The following is a 19897-nucleotide window of genomic DNA, read 5'->3' as shown; positions in this document are numbered from 1 at the left end:
CAGAGCATTGCCCCAGGGGAAGTTAAATCATACAGTTCTTCTGGAGAGGTGTCCGTCACACCTTGCAGTGTTTTTCTTTAATAAGCCACAGCTTGCAGCTCGGAAAAGTGGAAATATCAACCACATGTCATCTGCTCGACATCGGCTGCGTTTGTCGTCGCCTGGTGGCCGCACGGGGGAAGCCCACAGCGTGAGCAGACAGGCAGAGTGAAGGCACACAGGGCTCAGAGCATGTCGCCTCCTGTTGCTGCAGCTCACTGTGGGATCTGCTGTCGACCTTTCACACTGTACACATGAAGGCGGAAAGCTTTTTTGCGCCTCTCCTCACTATGTGCGACCCGGACCTTTGGATGAGTTTACCAGCAAAACGTCTCCTCTGAGCCTGGAGGGGGGAAAATAAAAAAAAACGGGTTTGTCGTTTGCGGGGATTTTCTTTTTTTGACACAACTTGTCAGAGAAGTCGTTTTCTGCTCCTGCTACTGCTGGCGGTTTGTTCGGAGCTTCTTGCGGTGTAAAAGTGTGAAACAAGTAAAAGAGAGCAACAGATGTTTCTGGTGGATATGCGGCCGGCTGAGGAATGAAAGCAGCAGCGAGGCACCGGCGGCCCTTCCAGCGGTTCTGCTGCTGTGGAGTCGGGCTGGTCGCCGTCATTTGGCTCGCGCAGGTCATCCAGGCACCAGGTGAGACCTTAATATAGACACAGAGGCTGAGCGCGCCTGCGTGCGTCTACTCTATAAATCCGTACAAATATCAGCTGTAGGATATCTCGTAAGATTGAAATAAAATGTAAAACACATTCTTTCTCTTCACATTCGCAGTATAATGAATCTGACTTTCCACGCATGTGTGTTTGCTCTCAAGAATGAGAAATGCCGCTGCTGTGCCCACTTAGATGCTAAATTATTATTATCTCGTTCTTATATAAAGATTTATGATGATTAATTCTCTGCATCCTGGCAGTGAGGAGGAGAAACCAGAAGGAAATTGTTTAAAAACGCGCACACACGCACTTAGATGTGTATTAAGGTAGTGCTTCTCTCAACTAAAGCCACATGAAACTAGTAGAAACGCTGCATAATTCATGTGTTTGTCTTCGAGAAAAAATAAAGATGTATGTATTACATATGTATACCTGTGGTACAGCTGCAGATGCACGTGTGTAGAAATACATGTACATTATTCCAACATGATGAATAAGTAGGAGAGCAGGCAGGTGCGCACTGGATTGATTGTCAAGTCACCCTGAGGGAAGGTGACAGTTTGATGATTACATAAAGCAGTGACAAACTGTGGCATGTTTAAATCCAATCACTGCGGATAAGGTCACTTATGGGTTGGGCGTTCAATTTATATTACATCTTCATCTCTGAAGAATTACTGTATACAACAGGGCATGTTTAATTTTTTGGGGCATATTTGCCTTATCCCCAAATAGACCGCCTGCCCTGTTAGTGTCCTCCTGTTCCCGAAAGCGGCGAACATGGTTTTCAGTGGAGTGTTGTTAATTAATAGTTAAATTAATCAAATTTGTCTCGGTTCGTTTCTTTTGGCAACATGTGACATAACTCATATCCCCTAGGACTGATGCCTGCAGCCTCCAGGGTAAAATAAACTTACATCTATAAAAGGACATGTAGTGAAGGAAATGTCACATAAGTAACCGGCTTTATAATTTGTGTATACACACACACACACACACACACACACACACACACACCTCCATCTTTATGTGCTTCCGTCTCCTTAAAACACAACCCCTCTAAGATTATGCGACACTTCCAGTTGTATCAGTAGCCGCTAAGTTAGATGCGTTATTCTCATCTAACAGCATTGCACCTAAAGGCATCACCCCACCCCCTCACCCTTGTCCTCCTCCAGCTCATCATCATCCCCTCATCGCCTTTGCTGATGTGATCCCTCGCTGTCACGCACACTCATCAGCACCAGCATCACCAACTGCGTTGCACCCCTCTGCCACCCTTTGTTCAGATAAATATTTGAATAGGTGAACTTTTTGTTCCATCACTAGTGTTTTGTTTTTTTTTTACCTTTGGGCTTCATCCCAGTAGCACAGGACATCCTTGGTGGAAGAGTGTCCTTCTGAATGAGCCGTGTCATTAATATTTATACTTCACCTTTAAATTATGAGTGTGCCCATCAGCTCTGAAGAGGGTTTCCGAACTGAGACCAAGGCTGCTCAACTTAAAACCATATAAAAGCACAAAGCGCTGGGCAAAGCATGTGTCCTGCTGTTTGTAATGATGACAGGCAGGTTACTCTCACAATAGTTGGAAAATATTACACATACTGTAGCATCCTGAATACCACTGCTCCGTTAACCATTTATGGATGTGTAGCTCTGTTACTATCAGTCTGATACTGGGGTGGGGAAAAGAGAAGCTTTACATTAAGGATTGGGAGAATGCATTACAATCCAAAGCAAACTGTTGTCAAGTATTTCTGTGCAAAATCATGTTTACTGTCATTTTTGCCAAAGAAAAAGATTAATGGTAAAATATTCATTGTTTTTAAGCAATGCAAAACACAAGAAACACCCTTCGGACACCAATATTACCACATGAGCAAGACACTTCCAACATGGGAGCTCATCTCAGTTTCTGGGAAGATGTAAAAAAGCTTAGCAGGTTTAGTGAACGTTAATCTTTTTCACATTTTTCTGTCAACTTTGCAGAAGTAAACATAATATGAAAGCAAAGTACACACATGGCTGTACCAATACTGCAAATTTATATAACCAGCAGATATGAGGCAACTTTGGGATCATTTGGAGCTGTGTTTGCGTCTACCTGATAAAATTCAGCGTATATGTGAACTTTTAATAGTACCAAGTTTCTGTAAAGTGAAACACACATTTTGCCCATGTTGCTGGGCATCTACCGCACGTTTGCAGATGAACCCACAGCTGATAAGAGCACTGAGAATCAACCAATCAATTTTTTTAAAGCTGCATAAACCTGACAAAATGCTCCCGAGTCCCTCCACATGAAATCTTCATGCTTTTCCTTAAACATCTGCATGAAGATTACAGTGACACATCCACGTATGTAGATCTCGAAAGATTGAACAGCTCAAGTATTTGGATCTTTTACGTAAGTAAAGGTAGCAGTACTACAGTGTAAACACAGATAGTAATGTTGCTGCTCACACAAAATAACGGTGACATTTTAGGATAGGAACATTGTGCACACGTCCAGATGCCTGTCGTTGAGGTACGTAGAAAGGTTTGGCACGTGTTCTTCTGTTATAAAAAATACTCATCATCCATGATTTGTTCCTAACTGTCCGACTCTAAAATGTCTCCACACTTGTTTTAAATGTTTGATTTGGTATTGTCTGCACTCAGATGTTAATCAAAATGTGGCTGAGGTATAATTCAGGTCAAATTTAATGTTTATCAGCTCTTTGTTTAGCGACACAGGACACTTACTAAATGTGCAGTGTGAATGTCAAAGAGACCCAGAGGACTACAGCGTTATCTATGTGGAAACATGGCAGTGTTTCTGTGTAGATAACAGTGTTTCCATGAGAAGATTGGACTGCAGATTCCCCCCCCCACACACACACACACAGACGTTTTACCTGTATTGCTACCTTTTGAGGATTTCACTGTCAGGCACATTTAATACTGCAGACTGCTGTCTGTCTGGCCTTGTGGAGGCAGTGAAGGTGTTTGGGGTTCGATCTCAAGAAGCCAGCCTGTCAGTCATTGTGTGATTGATGGCATCAAATGTCTTGTTTCCGCCAAAGATGGCGATACTACTAGGTTTTCAGAGAGGAAAAGAAGATAGCGTAGGGCCTTGTTCATCTGTATCTTAAATAACACATTGTTGTTTCAAGTCAGACAAAGGGAGGAAAAAAGAAGCTTTAAAGGTTTGTATGGTAGTTAGACCATTAATCCCAGTTTAGCACAAGTTACAAAAAGATTCCGAATATTTGATTTCTTCATCACATTAAGACTAAAAACAAAAGTAAACAAAAGAAATCATAAATTATGCGGACATAACTTGCTTGGACCTTCCCACAGTCTGCACTGCCATACAGTGAGTTATGACCAAAATTATGTATTTAAAGGTTATGTGTTTATACTGGGCCATTTCTCAGCAGGATTAAGGTATTTCCATTCAAACACCTCATTTCTTGTTCCATCAGCTTTCATCACTGATCAGTCTGGTTCCTTATTCCTTTGTTTACATGTAAATGTTACTAACAACTTTACTGTTACAGTAGATAATACTGTAACAGTAAAGTTGTCCAAATTTGACACCATTGATCATTAAGGTAAAAAGCACCTTCACACTGCGTTCTTAATGCGTGGAAAGTGTGTGCATGTGTAATTTCTGTTACAAAACTTGTAACTTCAAGGATGTCTTTAAAAAAACGTTTAAAAAAAATGAAACACTGGAATATTGAGGTTTAGCACCTTAGAAAACTTTACAATATAGTGCATTGAAAACTCTGTCCATGTAGTTGGAATGTGAAAATCTAAAGTGATAAATTCAGAGGCTAAATCATTTTTTAATCAGTGTTTGTTTGATTTAATTAAAGTTAGAAAAAAAATTGGTTTTAGTTATATGAATGCTTATATTTAAAGTTATATGCGCTCATTGGCTGCTTTGTTAGGTTCACCCATTCAACTGCTTGTCGGCCAATCACATGACACCAACTCAGTGTACTTAGAATGCTTTGAAAAAGAGAAAGTATCCAGCGAGCTGCAGGTCTCTGGGCTAAAATACCCTGTTGATCTCAGAGGTCAGAGGAGAATGACCAGATTAACTCAAATAACTGCTTGTTACAACCAAGGTATGCAGAAGAGCATCTCTGAACACGCAACACATTAAACCTTGAAGCAGCTAGGCTACGGTAGAAGACCACAGCACATGCCACTCATGTCAGCTACAAACAAAAACACTAAGGCTACAACTCACACACAGGCTCACCAGAATTGGACAGCAGAAGATTAGAAAAGTGTTGCATGGTCTGATGAGTCTCAATTTTCTGCTGCCACATTCAGATGGTAGGATAAACATGAAAACATGGATCTATCCTGCCTTGTATCAACAGATCGTGCTGGTGGTTGTGGTGTAATGTAGTGGGGAATATTTTCCTATCACACTCTGGGCCCGCTTCTTATTGTTTAAACACCACAGAGTACTGTTGCTGCACACGTCCATCCCTTTATGACCACAGTGTACCCTCCTGTGTACCATCACGTACAGTGTATATAAGATTTCTGTAGTTACTGGACATTACACCAGCCTAATAAAAGGTCTATTTTTAGTTCATTTGTTTGCATTTGGTACCTCAGCACTCCTACACTCCATAACTCGTGACACTTTTGTTAGACCTGATTGTTTTATGATGTGCGTTTGATTTGATGCCCTAGTAAACTACTTAGCAGGGTAGATTTTGAAGCTTGCTTAATTATTATTGATTTGATGATTTTAAAAGCATACTTTTATAAAGAATTATTGACCATGTACATCTTTTTTCCTATAATATAAACCTATGTAAAATTCATAGGTTTTTCTTCAAGGTTTATCTAACCTGGCTAATCAACCTTGTGTATCATCCTGTATTCTTCCAGCAAAATAATGCGCTGTGTCACTAAGCTCAGATAATCTCAAAGTGGTTTCCTGAACATGACAATGAGTTCAGTGTACTCAAATGGCCTCCACAGTCACCAGATATTAATCCAATATAGCACCTTTGGGATGTGGAGGAGCAAGCAATGAATAAGCAGCTGTGTGGCTAAAATCTCAGAGGAATGTTTCCAACACCTTGTTGAATCTATTTATGAAGACAAAAGGGAATCCAACCCAATACCAGCGAGGTGTTTCTAATAAAGTGGCGAGTGAGTGTATTTTTCCCCACACTGGAAGCTATTGCTTATTCAGTGTTAAAGATAAAACTGATATTTGCTTTCTGGTAAGGAGGTGTGACAGTGTTTCGATTAATCAACAGACAAATTAATTAGTTCGGCTTTTAAAATATCTACTCTTCAAAACCCAGATATATGATACAGTTAGTCAAACAGCCATGATGTGTGCAGATCATAGCATGTTGAGATTACAGGAATAAACATCACGTATTTATGTCTCCTTTTTTTAATGAGCTAAAATGTTGGTTTAGGCATTTATAGATGTGTCCCAGTGAGACATGTGAAACGCGGTACAGAGCCATCTGTGGCAGAAACCTATTTGAATTTCACACGAGGCGAGCTCCTCTTGATACCTCAACATGAAAGCCTTCACGTCTCTTCTCAGCCTCGACCGCTGCCCTCGTGAAATGGGCTCATTGAGCTGTAAGGTACAAAGGGACACGACAGCACCCGGCAATCACGAAATGCATCAGAGGCAGACGCCGAGAGGCCTCATAATAAAAGGACGGCGTGTAGTAGAGAGCGTAATAACTCCCTCGCTATCTTCTCAGCCTGTAGTGGAAAGCTCTCAGTGGGTGGTGGTGGAGAAGGAGATCTGTATATATATATATTTATATATTTTTTTTTTCCATATATATAGATTGTAGAGGCAGATTTATCTGATGGGACTTATTCAGCTGTCGCTCTGCCAAAGCTATAAAAGGAAACCCACACATTTCAACTGTTGAGGAATAAAATACACAACAGAAATAGACACTGTAAAGATTTCAGCACTGATGGCTGAGAAATAGTGAACATGCTGTTATCTCCCACAGACAGAAACACAACGCTACAGTGTGATTATTTATTTATTTGTTTTTTGCTAGACCCCCCCAAAAAACCCTCACATTAGAAATTACAGTAAGATTGCTTGTCCAGCGTTCGAATTCGTCAATACAGAAAAAAAATGATGGTGTTGGTAAAAATGAACAGTTTTTAGGCAGCACACACACAGCTCTGAGAAATCGCGACAGGTATTTTAATTCAGCTAATTATTTTCGTTATGACCTCTGATTATTTAGTTTTAATTTTGGTTTTTAAAAATCCAGTAATTGTTACAGGTGAGAGATGTAAACCAGCAAGTGTTTGACATTTTTGCTTGAAAAGATCAATAAGCAGTTTGTCCTGTCGTCGGCTAATTAAAGAAACAATCCATCCACATGCAGTGCAAAACATTAGTGAGAATAGTTTTTGGTATTGACTCTAAATCAAAGCACCTTCTGAATCTGGAGTCCTGTGAGGCCTGTTCATTTGGCTGCTTTTGCACTAAAATGGCTCGTGTTGTTTTGCAACAGAGACAGAGTCTTTGGGGTTTCAGCCAGGCGTGAATGGTGAGACGCTACAATGGACACGAAGGTTAATGCAGGAGAACTCAGACAACCAGAGCCTGGATCTGGATCAGCCCCGAGCAGGTGAGTCACCATTCTTTTCCTAAATAGATGCCGCTTGTTTCTCCAGGACACACCAGCAAGCTCCACAACACTGTCTGTACTTCCTTCCACTTATTCCACGTAGATAATGCCTTAAAAAAAACCCTATATGCTCTGTAACAGTGAATTTTTACATTTTCTTAAAACTGAAATAAAACAGTTTTATACACTGAGGCAGTCATTAGTTAGGAATATAGAGAGCAAGCTATGCTGTCTGATTGTGTATGAGGGCGCCCGCCCCACCTGAACAGTGACCACCACCACCTCTGATTCTCCTGCTCCCTGGAATTCCCACTTTTCCACCTGCAGGTGCATATTTGTATTGGCAACTGGATCTCCTAAGATGAAGTAGCAGAGAGCCAAGACTTGTAGGAAGTACAGGTTGTTGGCATTTATTGTAATTTGTTCAAACAAAAACATGGCTTTTCAATGAGCTGTGTGCCAGCACATGATTTTACGCACCACAGTTCAAGTCATCTGAGACAAATGTTCTCCCAGACTTCTTGGGATGTTACAGTTGTGCTCTGTGTTGAAAGTGTGACCCCCTCTTTTGGTGTGGACACTCCCTGATCTTTCAGGTGCAAGTTTGAACCCTGTGTTGAAGTCACAGGAGGTCAGAAGAGGACTTCAAGGAAGCAACCCACAGTGGTGGCTGTGTGTTACTGCAAAAGCCAAATTTATTTGGGGTTACGGATTTTGTTTGGTTATTTACAGGCACAGTCTCTGATCTGATTTATAGTGTGGTTCAGCAGTTATTGCCTGACGGGAGTTCTTATGTATTTGTGTATGTGTGTGTGTGTGTGTGTGTGTGTGTGTGTGTGTGTGTGTGTGTGTGTGTGTGTGTGTGTGTACGCAGGTAAAAAAAAGAAGTCTACTAGAGATGTGCTTCTCCCCTGCAGGTGAACTGAAAGGTCACACAGAGTAGGCATTGTGTTTGCTGTCATGAGTGTGTAGTTTGCGTGTCAAGCTCGTGCACTGAAAAGAGGAGATGGATGAAGCCCATAAGAAGACCGGCAGAGTGAAGATCCGATTAGATTTTCTGAGGTAGTCTGTCTCTAACAAATGCCCAGTTACTTTCTTTGCTTCCTTAGCTTTGGTCGGCCCTGAACGCTTCGGATGGATTCTAACTGCCCTTCATGAAATTATTACTGAGACATGCAGCCGCTGAGCAGCCGTAATGGGACTTCTGCTTCTCTGGTTCTCAGACTGATTAGCTGGCTGGCTGACATGAGCTGCATTCATCACAGCTGACACTTTTATTATTAAAAATTCAGATCGGAGAGGAAATCTCTTCATTGTTGTGCGGGGAGAATAGCACAGAGTAGATAAAATAACACGGCTGCTCAATGAAAAATCTGTTGCCCTTCTGATAGAATACAATTGAGTATCTCTGTATCATTTGCATTCCCTCTATGGCTGTTCTAATATTAGGCTGTCAGTCACAATTCTGTATTGTATGCAAACTGAACAGTTATTGTTGGAAGCTGAGGACAAAATTTCAAGCTTGGTCTTTGGGCAAGTTATGCTAATAATATTCCATGCAAATGGCCTGCCAAGACCACACTCCTCACTAAATGCCACCCAAAACCTGTTCTGCCTAATCTGGATGTGCAGCTTAAAAATACAGAAACACAGTACAGGGACATGAGTATTGGGCCACACCTCTTCATCTTTGAATTCAGGCGTCATTGCCACAGGTGTATAGGGTCAAGCACCTGGTCATGCAGTCTGCCTTCACAAACGTTTGCAGAAGAACGAGTTGTTGTTAAAGAGCTCACTGAATTTGAGCGTGTTGCTGTAATAGGATGCCACAGTTACAACAAGTGAGTTTGTGAAATTTCTTCTCTCCTTGCCCGAGGAGTTCAAGCGCTCCTCGGGTAATGACATCTGCACAAAACCTGTGCCGACCAGGGGCAAGACTGCTCCTCTGAAGCCATGTTGAAACACCTCTAAGCAGCAATTCGGGAAATTATTTTGAAGCAGTAATTTAAGATAAAAACAATATACCACCAATCATCGTCTATTTATTTTAGAATGTCTCTGCAAATCCACAATAAGTGCAAAATCTCATCTTAAATAACCCGTCGGTATTTATAGCCTCCAGATTGATAGTTAACCATGCCTTCATCCCAGGCTGTCAGAATTAATCAACGCCGCCAGGAGACACGCACCCATCATTTTACATATAAGGAAAAAAATTATTTTAATTAATTTTTTTTTCTGTTGCGTGATGATGAAAACAGATATACAGGTGAGATACAGCTAGCTCACTGTCCCTCAGTCTGCCACACACCACAGCAGAGGTGCGCATACTTCGCACTCCTGAGATAAAATAATGAGATTCGTTGTATCTCCACCCCAGTGCTCCATTTGTAACCAGTTTTATGTTTTTTTTAATCTGATGACACATGACCTTTATTGAGTTCCTGGCTGCAAACAGATTTCCCTCATTATCTCTTAAAAAGGCACAAGTGCACATGGGGAAGCTGTGCTAATAGACTGGAGACATGAAGATGTAAAAAGGCTGGACAGGTAGTATAAGGCACAGCAGTGAGCACGGCCCGAGCCTCAGGTTGCAGTCCTCCTTCTCAGCCGGCCGCTTGACAGCGATTGCATAATCTGGAGTGTGATTAAAAACCCTGCCCTGGACCTCGGGGGATATTATCTCGGGGATTGCACAGTAACGTTCAGCCCTCCGGCTCTCTTTTCATCCCTCTGCTTCTTAGCAAGATGGAGACGGTGTGATCCGGCTTCAGCTGACAAGCCTCGAGGAGACTGTGGTTGCTAGGCAACTGAATGCTAAATTTTGAAACCCAGACAATTCAGTCTTTCAAGCATTAAAAGTGCAAAGAGCTAAAAATAGACAGCTGGCCTCGGGTGGGGGTTTAGGGTTCAAAGAATCCAAACGATGTAAATGAAGTAAATGGCTCAGGGTGCGTTGTTGTCGAGGTTTGTTATGTTTGTTTTGGCAAGCAACAGTCGGCTTAGAATAGTATTTTTCCACAGCCATTTTTGGAGAGTTTTTTTTCAAGAGGGAGGAAGTGTTGAGAAAGAAAAACTGGCTGATAATCCAACTCAAATTGTCTTCGAATGGTCCTGGACTGTTATCAGGGCGCTTACATTATACAGTCGCTAATGAAACTGGAGAAGAAGCTTTGCAAAACAGCAGATATGGGTCCTTGTTCCAGTTCATATTCTGTCCATTAAATACTCAGCGTTTTAGGGCTGAAAGTATGTTTATCACATTCTCCTTTAAAAGGAGCTGTTTATGTTTCAAATCAAATTTGCATGTATCCCTTCAAGTCTGCAGAGCCATTTATCCATCTGGAGTGCTCTTGAAGTTGCTCAGTTTTGGAGATGTTGACTGCAAGAAAGTTGTCTCCTTACATTATTTGAAACTTGGTAGATACTTACAGGCATATTTACATTCTCACATGAATACTGTGTAAGTATATTCGATTGTACACCATAACTGCTTACTTATATACATGCTTAATTACTTACATACTTACTGGCATATATAATGGATTAATAGCTTACTTACATGCTTACTTACACAGATACATACATAGTTAGATGCCTACTTACATATATACATGGATGCTTGCATACTTGCTGAAATACATACTTAACCCTTTGAAGCCTGAAACACGAAATAATAATTCTAATTTTTTTAATTCTAGTTTAAAAAATATATATGAATGAGTTTTCATTTGTAGTATATTTGCTACATCAAGCATTTTCTGACGCATTGTAAAACGTGCAGTGTACACGTACACTGCACGTTGTAGGAACAAGGAACAAGGAACCATGTCGGTTTTTGGGGGAGAAAAAAAATTACATTGATGATAGAAGTGTCATGAAGTCTCAGAAACAAAAACCCATGTATCAAATATGGTGTACTTGGCTTTAAAAGGGTTATTTTCGTACTTGAATATTACATATAGTGACATACTTACTTATTTGCTTGTTTACTTGCTTCATTAATGTCAAGAAAAGTTATCATATTTCCTTTCATAAAAGCAGTACCTACCTAGTACCTAAAAAAACAAACACTCAGTCCTTGTTAGCAGCTTTGTGTCTTTGTGCTGAGCTACAATCACCAACCATAGGAAGTGTGCAGTGAGCTAACAGTGCTGCTCAGCTCAGAGGAACTCACAGGGCTCTAGACTAACCTTCTGCCACAGTTGCATTGGTGCGCCCAACTTTATTAACTGCATTGCTTAACCCCACTGTTTTACATGTTCACTATTCGCTGTCCATACAGACAAGATTGATTTATAAATGATTAACTAACAATCTTGTCAACACAAAGTTCTTTATTTGGAGCACAGTTCTAAAAGAAAGATAAGTTACTCAAAAAGTGCTTGTGCTTAAAGTGTGTTGGCACTCTTTGGCAATATTGTAGACAATGTTAAACTCACATCGGCCTCCTCTGACGACCTCTTCTCACCAGCGCTGAAAGGCAGCGGGGAGAGGGGACTCTTGCATTTATCATGGCATTTAATGTGTTTTCTGGACACACTGTGCTTTTTCAGCGTTCAGAGGTTGATGGCTCCGTGTCAGAGCACTGGCTATGAATTTCAGACGGATCAGGGCTTAACTTAACGAAAAAGTCATCTTTTCTCATTACCCACAGCTACATCCACTTCTGTCGGGCCTAGGCTACATAAACACAAAACGAGGACCCAAGGCATCAGAAACTGTGAGTTCTTGGCCTTCAGCACCGATGGTGTGTCCGTGTACGTGCCGTTGGGTGAGAAAGCCGCCATCTCACTGATTCTGATGCGTCGGGTCCGCGCTTTGATTTTATGTCTTTGTGCAGAATCCGTTTACCAGCTCTCATTTGATGTTTTAGCTGTTTGGTGGTTGTTGAAATAGTTTTGTGAGCTTTAACCTGAGATTCTGGCGTTTCTGGCAAAATACATATATAATTAAAAGTGGATTCAGGATTTTATGATTCGATATCGCTTTATTCAAGCTACTCACCTCTCTCTATCCACCTGCACTTTCAAACGAACACTAATGTAGAACTACAGGAATATATTGACCGCGGCCAATCAGAGAGGTCCCACGCCTTTTATCTCTGATTTGTTTAGACCACGATATGGGTATAATGTGTGTTTGTTGTTGACCACACGGAGACTTTCCGAGTTGCGAAGACAAGGTGCAATCTAGGACTTTTTTAGTCGCATCATTGAGAAATTAGGTCGCATATGCAGCCAAAGAGGGCTCTAGAGGTGGGGGTGCCCCCGGCCTCTCGGCCTAGGGCTCGGTCACTCAGGCGCAGCTGGGGGCCGGCGGAGCTCACGGGCGCGTCACTGCAACTCCCCCTGACTTCTGCTCCGCGGCTGCTGGGCGAGCCCTCATCTGGGACTCTCCTCAGCTCTTACTGGGACAGTGGCGCGGCTGCCCCTCTGTTGGTCTTCCATGGTCTCTTGTGTTCTGGGGGCCTCTGGATGTCTGGAGTTTTGATCTCCTCCATACCTGCTTCATGCCCTGGAGGACGGGGCTGTGGCCCCCCCCACACTCCCTAGCAGATCATTACATGGAGAAACCTTTGGAATGCAAGCATGCTGATCCACACAGGTATGCACACATGGGTATTCACAGACGCGGACTAAAGCTTTCTTGGCTGCTGCCTCAAAGCACACTGTGCGCTGTCTATCTTGCGTGCTGCACAATATCGTTTATTACTTAGTAAATACTGATATCTATGACTAGCTAGTTTATTGTGATGGTGCTTTGTTTTCTCTATTATTATGTTGCTCTTTGTTGTTTGCTGTCTCCTCTGTTTGTTTTTGTTTGTTTGTTTGTTTGTTTTTTTTCTCCATACAGGTGACCCAGGAGTTTTTTTTTTTTTTTTTGTCTCTCTTCCCCCCCCTTCTCACCGTCTCTTCTCCCCTTTGGTTTTCTTTCTTTCTCTCTCTCCCCCTCTCTCTCTCATTCATTCCCCCTGTCCTATTTATTAAAAAAAAAAAAAAAAAAAAAAAAAAAAAGACAAAGGATGAACTGAAGCTCTGCCATCACGTAATGTCGCATACTGCTGTTTCTGATGTCATTTAAGAAAAAAAAAAAAAAAAAAAAAAAAAAAGAGGGCTCTAGAGTGCACTAGAGCCCTCTTTGCATCCTGTCACAAACACATGCCTCCCATAGATAGATGCTGAGTTCTTCACAGTGATGTGGTTGGCTGGTATAGTAGTGCGGAAAGAAAATGGCTCATATATGAAACTGCTCACGTAATGGTTTTACATTTTAGGTCTTCTTTCGAGTTTAGTAACTAGGTCATGATTTCTGGAAAGTCACTGCTGCAGTTTCTCAAACACTTTTTGATGGTTTGAGCACAACAATGTGAATACCATTTACTTTTACTGTAGAGAAGCAAAAGCCACCATCTCTATGCAATGGATAAAATGTACTAAGACCACATTTTACTGTGGGGGTTGACCGGTGTTCTTTTAAAATGACTGATTAATGAGTTTTGTGTTTCTCCTTTGAGTTTATTGTCTTGCTAATGATGCATCGTGTTGTAGTTTTATTGAGCGAACGTACACCCCACAGTTTTCTTTTGTTCTCTGTTATCAGAACAGCGTAAAATGATGTTCAGTGTTTATTGATGCGAAAGGTGGTTGTTGGAGCTTGAAGCCTGCTGCTGTTTCATCAGTTTTGCATTCAATCTGCCTCAAAGGAAAGGGAATCAAAGAACAAATGCATAATTGAATTTACACTACACACCTGGATAAAATATTTATTTTTCTGATTTCTCATGAAAAATGCAGCTGTTTTGCAGAGTTCTCTTTCTCGCGCTCTCTTTGTTTGTGTGTGTGTGTGTGTGAGAGAGAGAGAGAGAGAGTGAAAGAGAGGGCAAGAGACTATACGCCAGCGCCAGTCTGGTTGGTGCATGATATGACTTTACTCAATATGCTTGTCAATACCGTAGCTTGACTCCAGGACGCCCTGCAGACTTACAGATCGATAACATTATCCTATACCGCCCACTGTCCATCCATCGAATCTGCTGAAGCTCCATGGAGGTTTGATTTCTAAAACCTGCAGAATTTGCTCGGCACTGACCTTATGCTTCAAGATCTAATCTGCAGCATGGCCTGTTTTTGATCTGGAGCGAGATAAAATACACATTCAAGAAACAATCTGTCCTCTCACACTGCAGATTTAAAAATAGACTAAGGTTGTCATCTGATGTCATTATGCTGTAAAGTAGCAACTGGTTGATTCGTCCATTCAGTTTGAAATGGAAACATTATTTTATAATGGCTATAAGTCTTGTGGAGGACTCAACTAAAAGCTAATAAAGTTTTATGCTGTAGATTTTCAGTGCGTTGAGAATGGAAGCAGACACATTAGGGTCAACTTGCACTTGTTTCTTTACAAACATGCTAAACCATACCTCCTGGTTTTTATTGTGCTTTAGAGTTAATCTTTAAAATTTATGTGCTGACCTTTTTCTTTAGCGACTTATTTTCAGCTATAAATGATTGCGTTTTCCTTCTATGCCAGTCTCACACTGACAAACTTCAACAAAGCAAAAAATACAACAGCAACTGTTGCTTTAAGGTCAGCATAAATCTCACTGGATAGTCTAGAGCACACAAAGAGTGATGAGTAGATTCATGGCACACAATCAGAGCGTACACCTGTCAGCCACAAGATTAAAACCATCAGTTTTATAGTGTTCAGACAGATTGGCTACGGGAACCTCTGGGGGTGGGGTGGATGGTGGACCAGATCTACCAGTTCTTTTAGGTTCTGTGTTTTGTAGAGTGGCCGGCCATGTGTGGCCAGGAGGTTAGACACCCTAAAAAATGATCTGACTCTGCTGGTGCCGCCCTGCTCTGTCAGCAGTTTGTAGTGTGATAGGGTACATTGTCCTATGAGACAAGGCTGCTGCCATCAGGGAGCACAATTTGGGTGTTTTGGTTTTTAGTTAAACTAAGATCCAGATAAATGCCCAAACCCAAAGTCTGAAGTTGCTGCTCATATGTGGTGTATATAACAGGGGGAAAAATCCTTTGCAAAAAAAGGTTCCAGGTCTTGAATGACCAGCATATCATCAAGTTATTGTTAGTCAGCATACATAGCTCATCTAAATCCTCAGTTGTGTTTTTTTGTTTGTTAATGTGAACAATTTATGTATTTGTATTTATACTGAAATTTGAATTGTCCACCCATAGCATATCATTTGCATTTGTGCATCTGAAAGTAGAGAAATGTTTTGTTGATATGAGCAGTTTCTAATTTGCACATAATCTAAATGATACTCGTCATCTGATATTTCCAATTGGCACAGATCTTGAAACACGTTTGGTGATTAAACATATTTTTGTCATTAAATTGTATCCAGTACAACATATATTTATTATTTCTATAATGTATTGGCCCCTGTTAATATTTTGGAATGATTTGTTTCTCTGATGCGTTGTCCTTTGGACTAGAGGAGAAAGAATGTCCAAAATACACATGTAATTTTTTTAGTTTACAATTTATCACTTGGATTTTATAGAAATAGATGCATACTCAAGGAGATACCTCACTTTATTGAAACATCCTTAATCAAACAGTCATTTATTAATGTTAGTAATATGGTAATGACTTTTTTCCGGTAAAAATTTATATATTTGTTTACTTCAGAAACATCTTGGTGTAGCACAAATAGTAAGGAAACTTGTTGCAGGGTTATTTCTTTGTTGTAGCAATGCTCCTTGGCAATAAATATTATACCATTGGAACACCTGTTCATTTTCCTTTAAATTGAGCCACTTTTAGAAAAAGAAAAATGCGTTTAAGGGTTGAGCAGCAGGGTTGAGCAGCAGAGTTGAGCGTGAGGGTTACGCCCATTAAAAACTTGGCAAATCTTCTCTGTCAATGCCAAACTGCTTATTCTGATATTGACTCTTAATTGGTGTCATGTTTATTGAAGAATCTTCACCAGCTTGAAGTTCCCCTGTGGCACGGGCCCTTTTTAAAAACAGTCAGACATGATATGCTTGGAGTAGACACCAACTAACCACAGGGTCCATGCTCACAGGTGCTGACAATCAGCCTTGATTGGAGCCTGATTGTCAGCACCTGTGGTACCACATGCTCAACTCTGCTGCTTAACCCACAAATGTGGCTCTGTTTAACAGGAAATAAACTTCCCAACCGTAAAAGATTTATTACCAAGATGCATTTTTACAACAAAGAAATAATCAGCCAAACACAAATCTCCTTACTTTTTACACTATGTTTATGTACCAGACTTTACAGTTTCATTCATGTTTGTCTTCTGAAAGGTTTAGCTAAAAGAGTTTGTCTATATATCAGTCAGTTTGATTTATAGAGCAATTTTATCCCTAAAGACATGGCTATTGACAGCATTTTCAGGTTTAACTTATTTACGGTGTTTAATAAACCCTTTGAATCTAATATGCCAACAAAATGTAACAAACTACCAACCCACTACATTTCTGTTTAGCAAAAAGGAATAAGTTAATTTTATACCCTACTTAGCTGTAAAGTATTACAAAAGCTGTTTGGTTGTGCTAGTTCAGGCTGTGAAGAAGTCCTTCCTGTCAGCAGTACAATGCATACTCGTGTTTCTGACAGTCAACCATACAGCGAACTGAACAGATCTGAAGAGAGTCTGTTCTTTAGCAGTGCTGCTTGTGGAGGAGTGCAACAAAGATAAGTGAGCTGCTGTGAACACTGTGACCGACAGAACTGGATCAGAGGTGAATGAGCTGTGGGAGCTTCTTGTGATGCTGGCAATAAAAAACACTGAGCCCAGAGAAATGATATATAGACTATATATATTCTCAGAGTAACCGCACACCAGCACTGCTGTCCACATGTTCCCGAGTGATTAGTAAACTTGTGACTTTACTGCTCTGACGGCGCAGCTGGCTCAAATCCCCTGATTGGGAAAGTTGCAGATGTGCGATCATCTTCGACCCTCTGGTGTTTCCGTTTGTGGCCTTGCACTGTGAGACCACAGCGTAAGATTCTTGGCGAAAGCACATTCAGCAACCTTGAGGAAGCCAGTAGACTGTTTGTGTCTCTTTGTATCTGTGTGCCGTGCCCCCTCCTCCCCCCGCTCTCTCAGACCTCTCCTGAGGGTTTGTTAGGAAAAATAAATATTTTTAGACATTACAGTCCAGAGCTGCTGTCACTTTTTTTTTCTTTCCTTTTTTCATAAACCCTAACCATGGGAAACACATATTCACCTCCCCTTTTCTCACTGCTCTCTCAGTTGCCTTGCCTATGGCTTCCTACTGCCACCCATCAGAAAAAAGCTGCCCCCGGGGAGCAGGTCGCCATAGTAACTACCTTCACCAGAGCAACCCCTCAAAGGGTCCATCTGAGCTACACGTTGAAGCCCCTTCGTTTCCATCCTAATCTGAGAGTTTGTGTGTTAGCACACATGTCCGACAGCTGACAGGCCGCTTGAGAAGGTGCATGAGGAACTGCTTCAAATCCAGCCTCTTTCATTCGTCAGATTGGGTGACAGAAAGTTTACGTGCTAAACCTTGACAGTTTATTGGACGAGCTGTGCCCCGCAGTAACAGCTGGACCACAAAGGAGCTTTTTTACCTCAGCCCGTCCACAAACTCATCTCGCCTCTTAAAAACCATACACAAGAAGCAGTTCGTGGCACAACAGCAAAAATGCGGAAACGTCACTGCACAAACATTTATCTTTTCAAACTGAACAAATTTCTGTCCCCTTCTTCGGGACCATATGGCCTCCTCCTCCTCTCGATCTCTGCCGCCGCAGAGTCAAAGATCAAATCTCATATCCCTGATCACAGGGGACCCTCTTTTAATCCATGCAATCTGTTGTTCGGTTTCCATGCAGCCGAGGTGCAGCGTGTATCGTGGCGGCTACGCTGTGCTTATTGTGTGCTTGTCGACCCGCTGTTGTCTCACAGAGCAGAAGGGCTATTAATAGCTTCATGCTCCCCAGTAGTTTACATTCATCCAGCTCGGCTCAGAGTTGTAAATTGGAGCTGTACCACACACTCAAGGCTTTCTTTCGCAGTGTCGAGGGAACAGAGGGGAGCTAAGCTGTCATTAACAGTTCTTTTTTCCCCCTTTTTTTTTCTTTAAACTCAAGGGAGGACAGGAAGCAGCTGCCAGTTTCACTTCCACCTCACTTCCTGTCTCATTTGTCACTGCAAAACGAACACTGGGTCTCTGTGATGCTGCAGTTTGTAGCTTGTCTGTCAGAGATCTTACCTGAAATTGGTGATGATGATGATAAAATTATATATTCATTTAAAACGTGTTTACAAATGATGATTAATAAAAATAGTCTTCTGGGTTTTTTTCTTTCTGTTTTTTGTTTTGTTTGCAGGTTTCAGTTTTTAGTTGGCATTTATTTAATAAAACGTGTGTACCTTGCAGCCATCCATGAGTTTCCAGAGGACATCTTCACCAAGGAGCAGAGGAAGAATGGGGCCGTGTGTCTCCATGCACTCTGTGTGAGTATTTCTTGCAATGTTGCCTCAAATCTGCACATTTTCCTCTCCATTTATAACCCTGAGTCATGATGCTGACACTTGACATCAATACAGAATAAACGCACACAACAGGACGACATATATAGCTGGTTTATGTTATGTAAAGGCAAAGTGTGTATGGGTCCCTCTCTTCCAGGCCATCTACATGTTCTACGCTCTGGCAATTGTCTGTGATGACTACTTTGTTCCTTCCCTGGAGAAAATATCTGAGGTGAGGAAACCCAGCCCCAGCTGGCCTTCAGATATAAATTTATTGTTTTAAAATATTATTATCGGACTATTCAAACTGTTTTTTAATTTAATTTTCCAGAACCTTCAGCTCAGTGAAGATGTAGCCGGGGCCACATTTATGGCTGCTGGAAGCTCAGCTCCAGAGCTTTTCACCTCTCTCATTGGTTAGTAACCCAGCTAGTCTTAACCAAGTAGCAGCTCTTTCCATTCAGAGAGAGCATGACAACATTTGTTTTCACTGCTTGTCATCAGATTGAATGAGAAAAAGTGATGTTTGTCAGCAGACCGTGCCAAAACCTGGTGAAGTGGAGCATGGGTAAAGAATGGCTTAACTTTCAAAATAAAGCAAAGCTTTTGGGAGAGGATTGGCTCTCTTCAATGCTCTCGTTGTTTCAAAGGTCCTGATCTAAGTAGGTACCGGACATATCCAGGAGATGTCAGCAGAGTCCAGTTTAAAGCAACACAAAGATTTTTCTTAGTAGTTCATATTTTAGCTTGTGGATTCTCATCTGGGGTTTACAAGGATACACAGCCCCTAAAAACACGGAATGACAGACAGATTTTATCTGACGTCAGACAAATCCTCTGCACTTTTTCAGGTGTCTTCATCACTAAAGGTGACGTTGGCGTCGGCACAATCGTGGGCTCAGCTGTCTTCAACATCCTGGTCATAATTGGTTTGAGTGGAATCTTTGCAGGCCAGGTAGATTAAACGTGTGACTCTTACTCACATCTTACAGCCAGATGTTTGTCACATGTGGTGTAACTTTTCTTTTTCAA

General features: G+C 41.4%; 1 protein-coding gene across 1 annotated transcript in view; it reads left to right on the top strand.

Annotated features, from left to right (window-relative positions):
- The window catches only part of LOC309716088 (sodium/potassium/calcium exchanger 3-like), a 32572-nt gene continuing 12675 nt past the window's right edge, over positions 1-19897 (top strand). The window contains exons 1-6 of the mRNA XM_082549687.1: positions 1-680; positions 7234-7350; positions 18771-18847; positions 19023-19097; positions 19197-19281; positions 19717-19820. Coding sequence (XP_082405813.1) covers positions 578-680; positions 7234-7350; positions 18771-18847; positions 19023-19097; positions 19197-19281; positions 19717-19820 — 561 coding nt within the window. The 5' untranslated portion in view covers positions 1-577. The remainder of the gene's footprint in view (positions 681-7233; positions 7351-18770; positions 18848-19022; positions 19098-19196; positions 19282-19716; positions 19821-19897) is intronic.

The sequence above is a fragment of the Aulonocara stuartgranti genome (assembly GCF_965226115.1).
Source record: "Aulonocara stuartgranti genome assembly, chromosome: 10".
Lineage (NCBI taxonomy): Eukaryota > Metazoa > Chordata > Actinopteri > Cichliformes > Cichlidae > Aulonocara > Aulonocara stuartgranti.
Note: the sequence above shows the minus strand (reverse complement) of the source record. Positions and strands in the feature narration are given on the sequence as shown.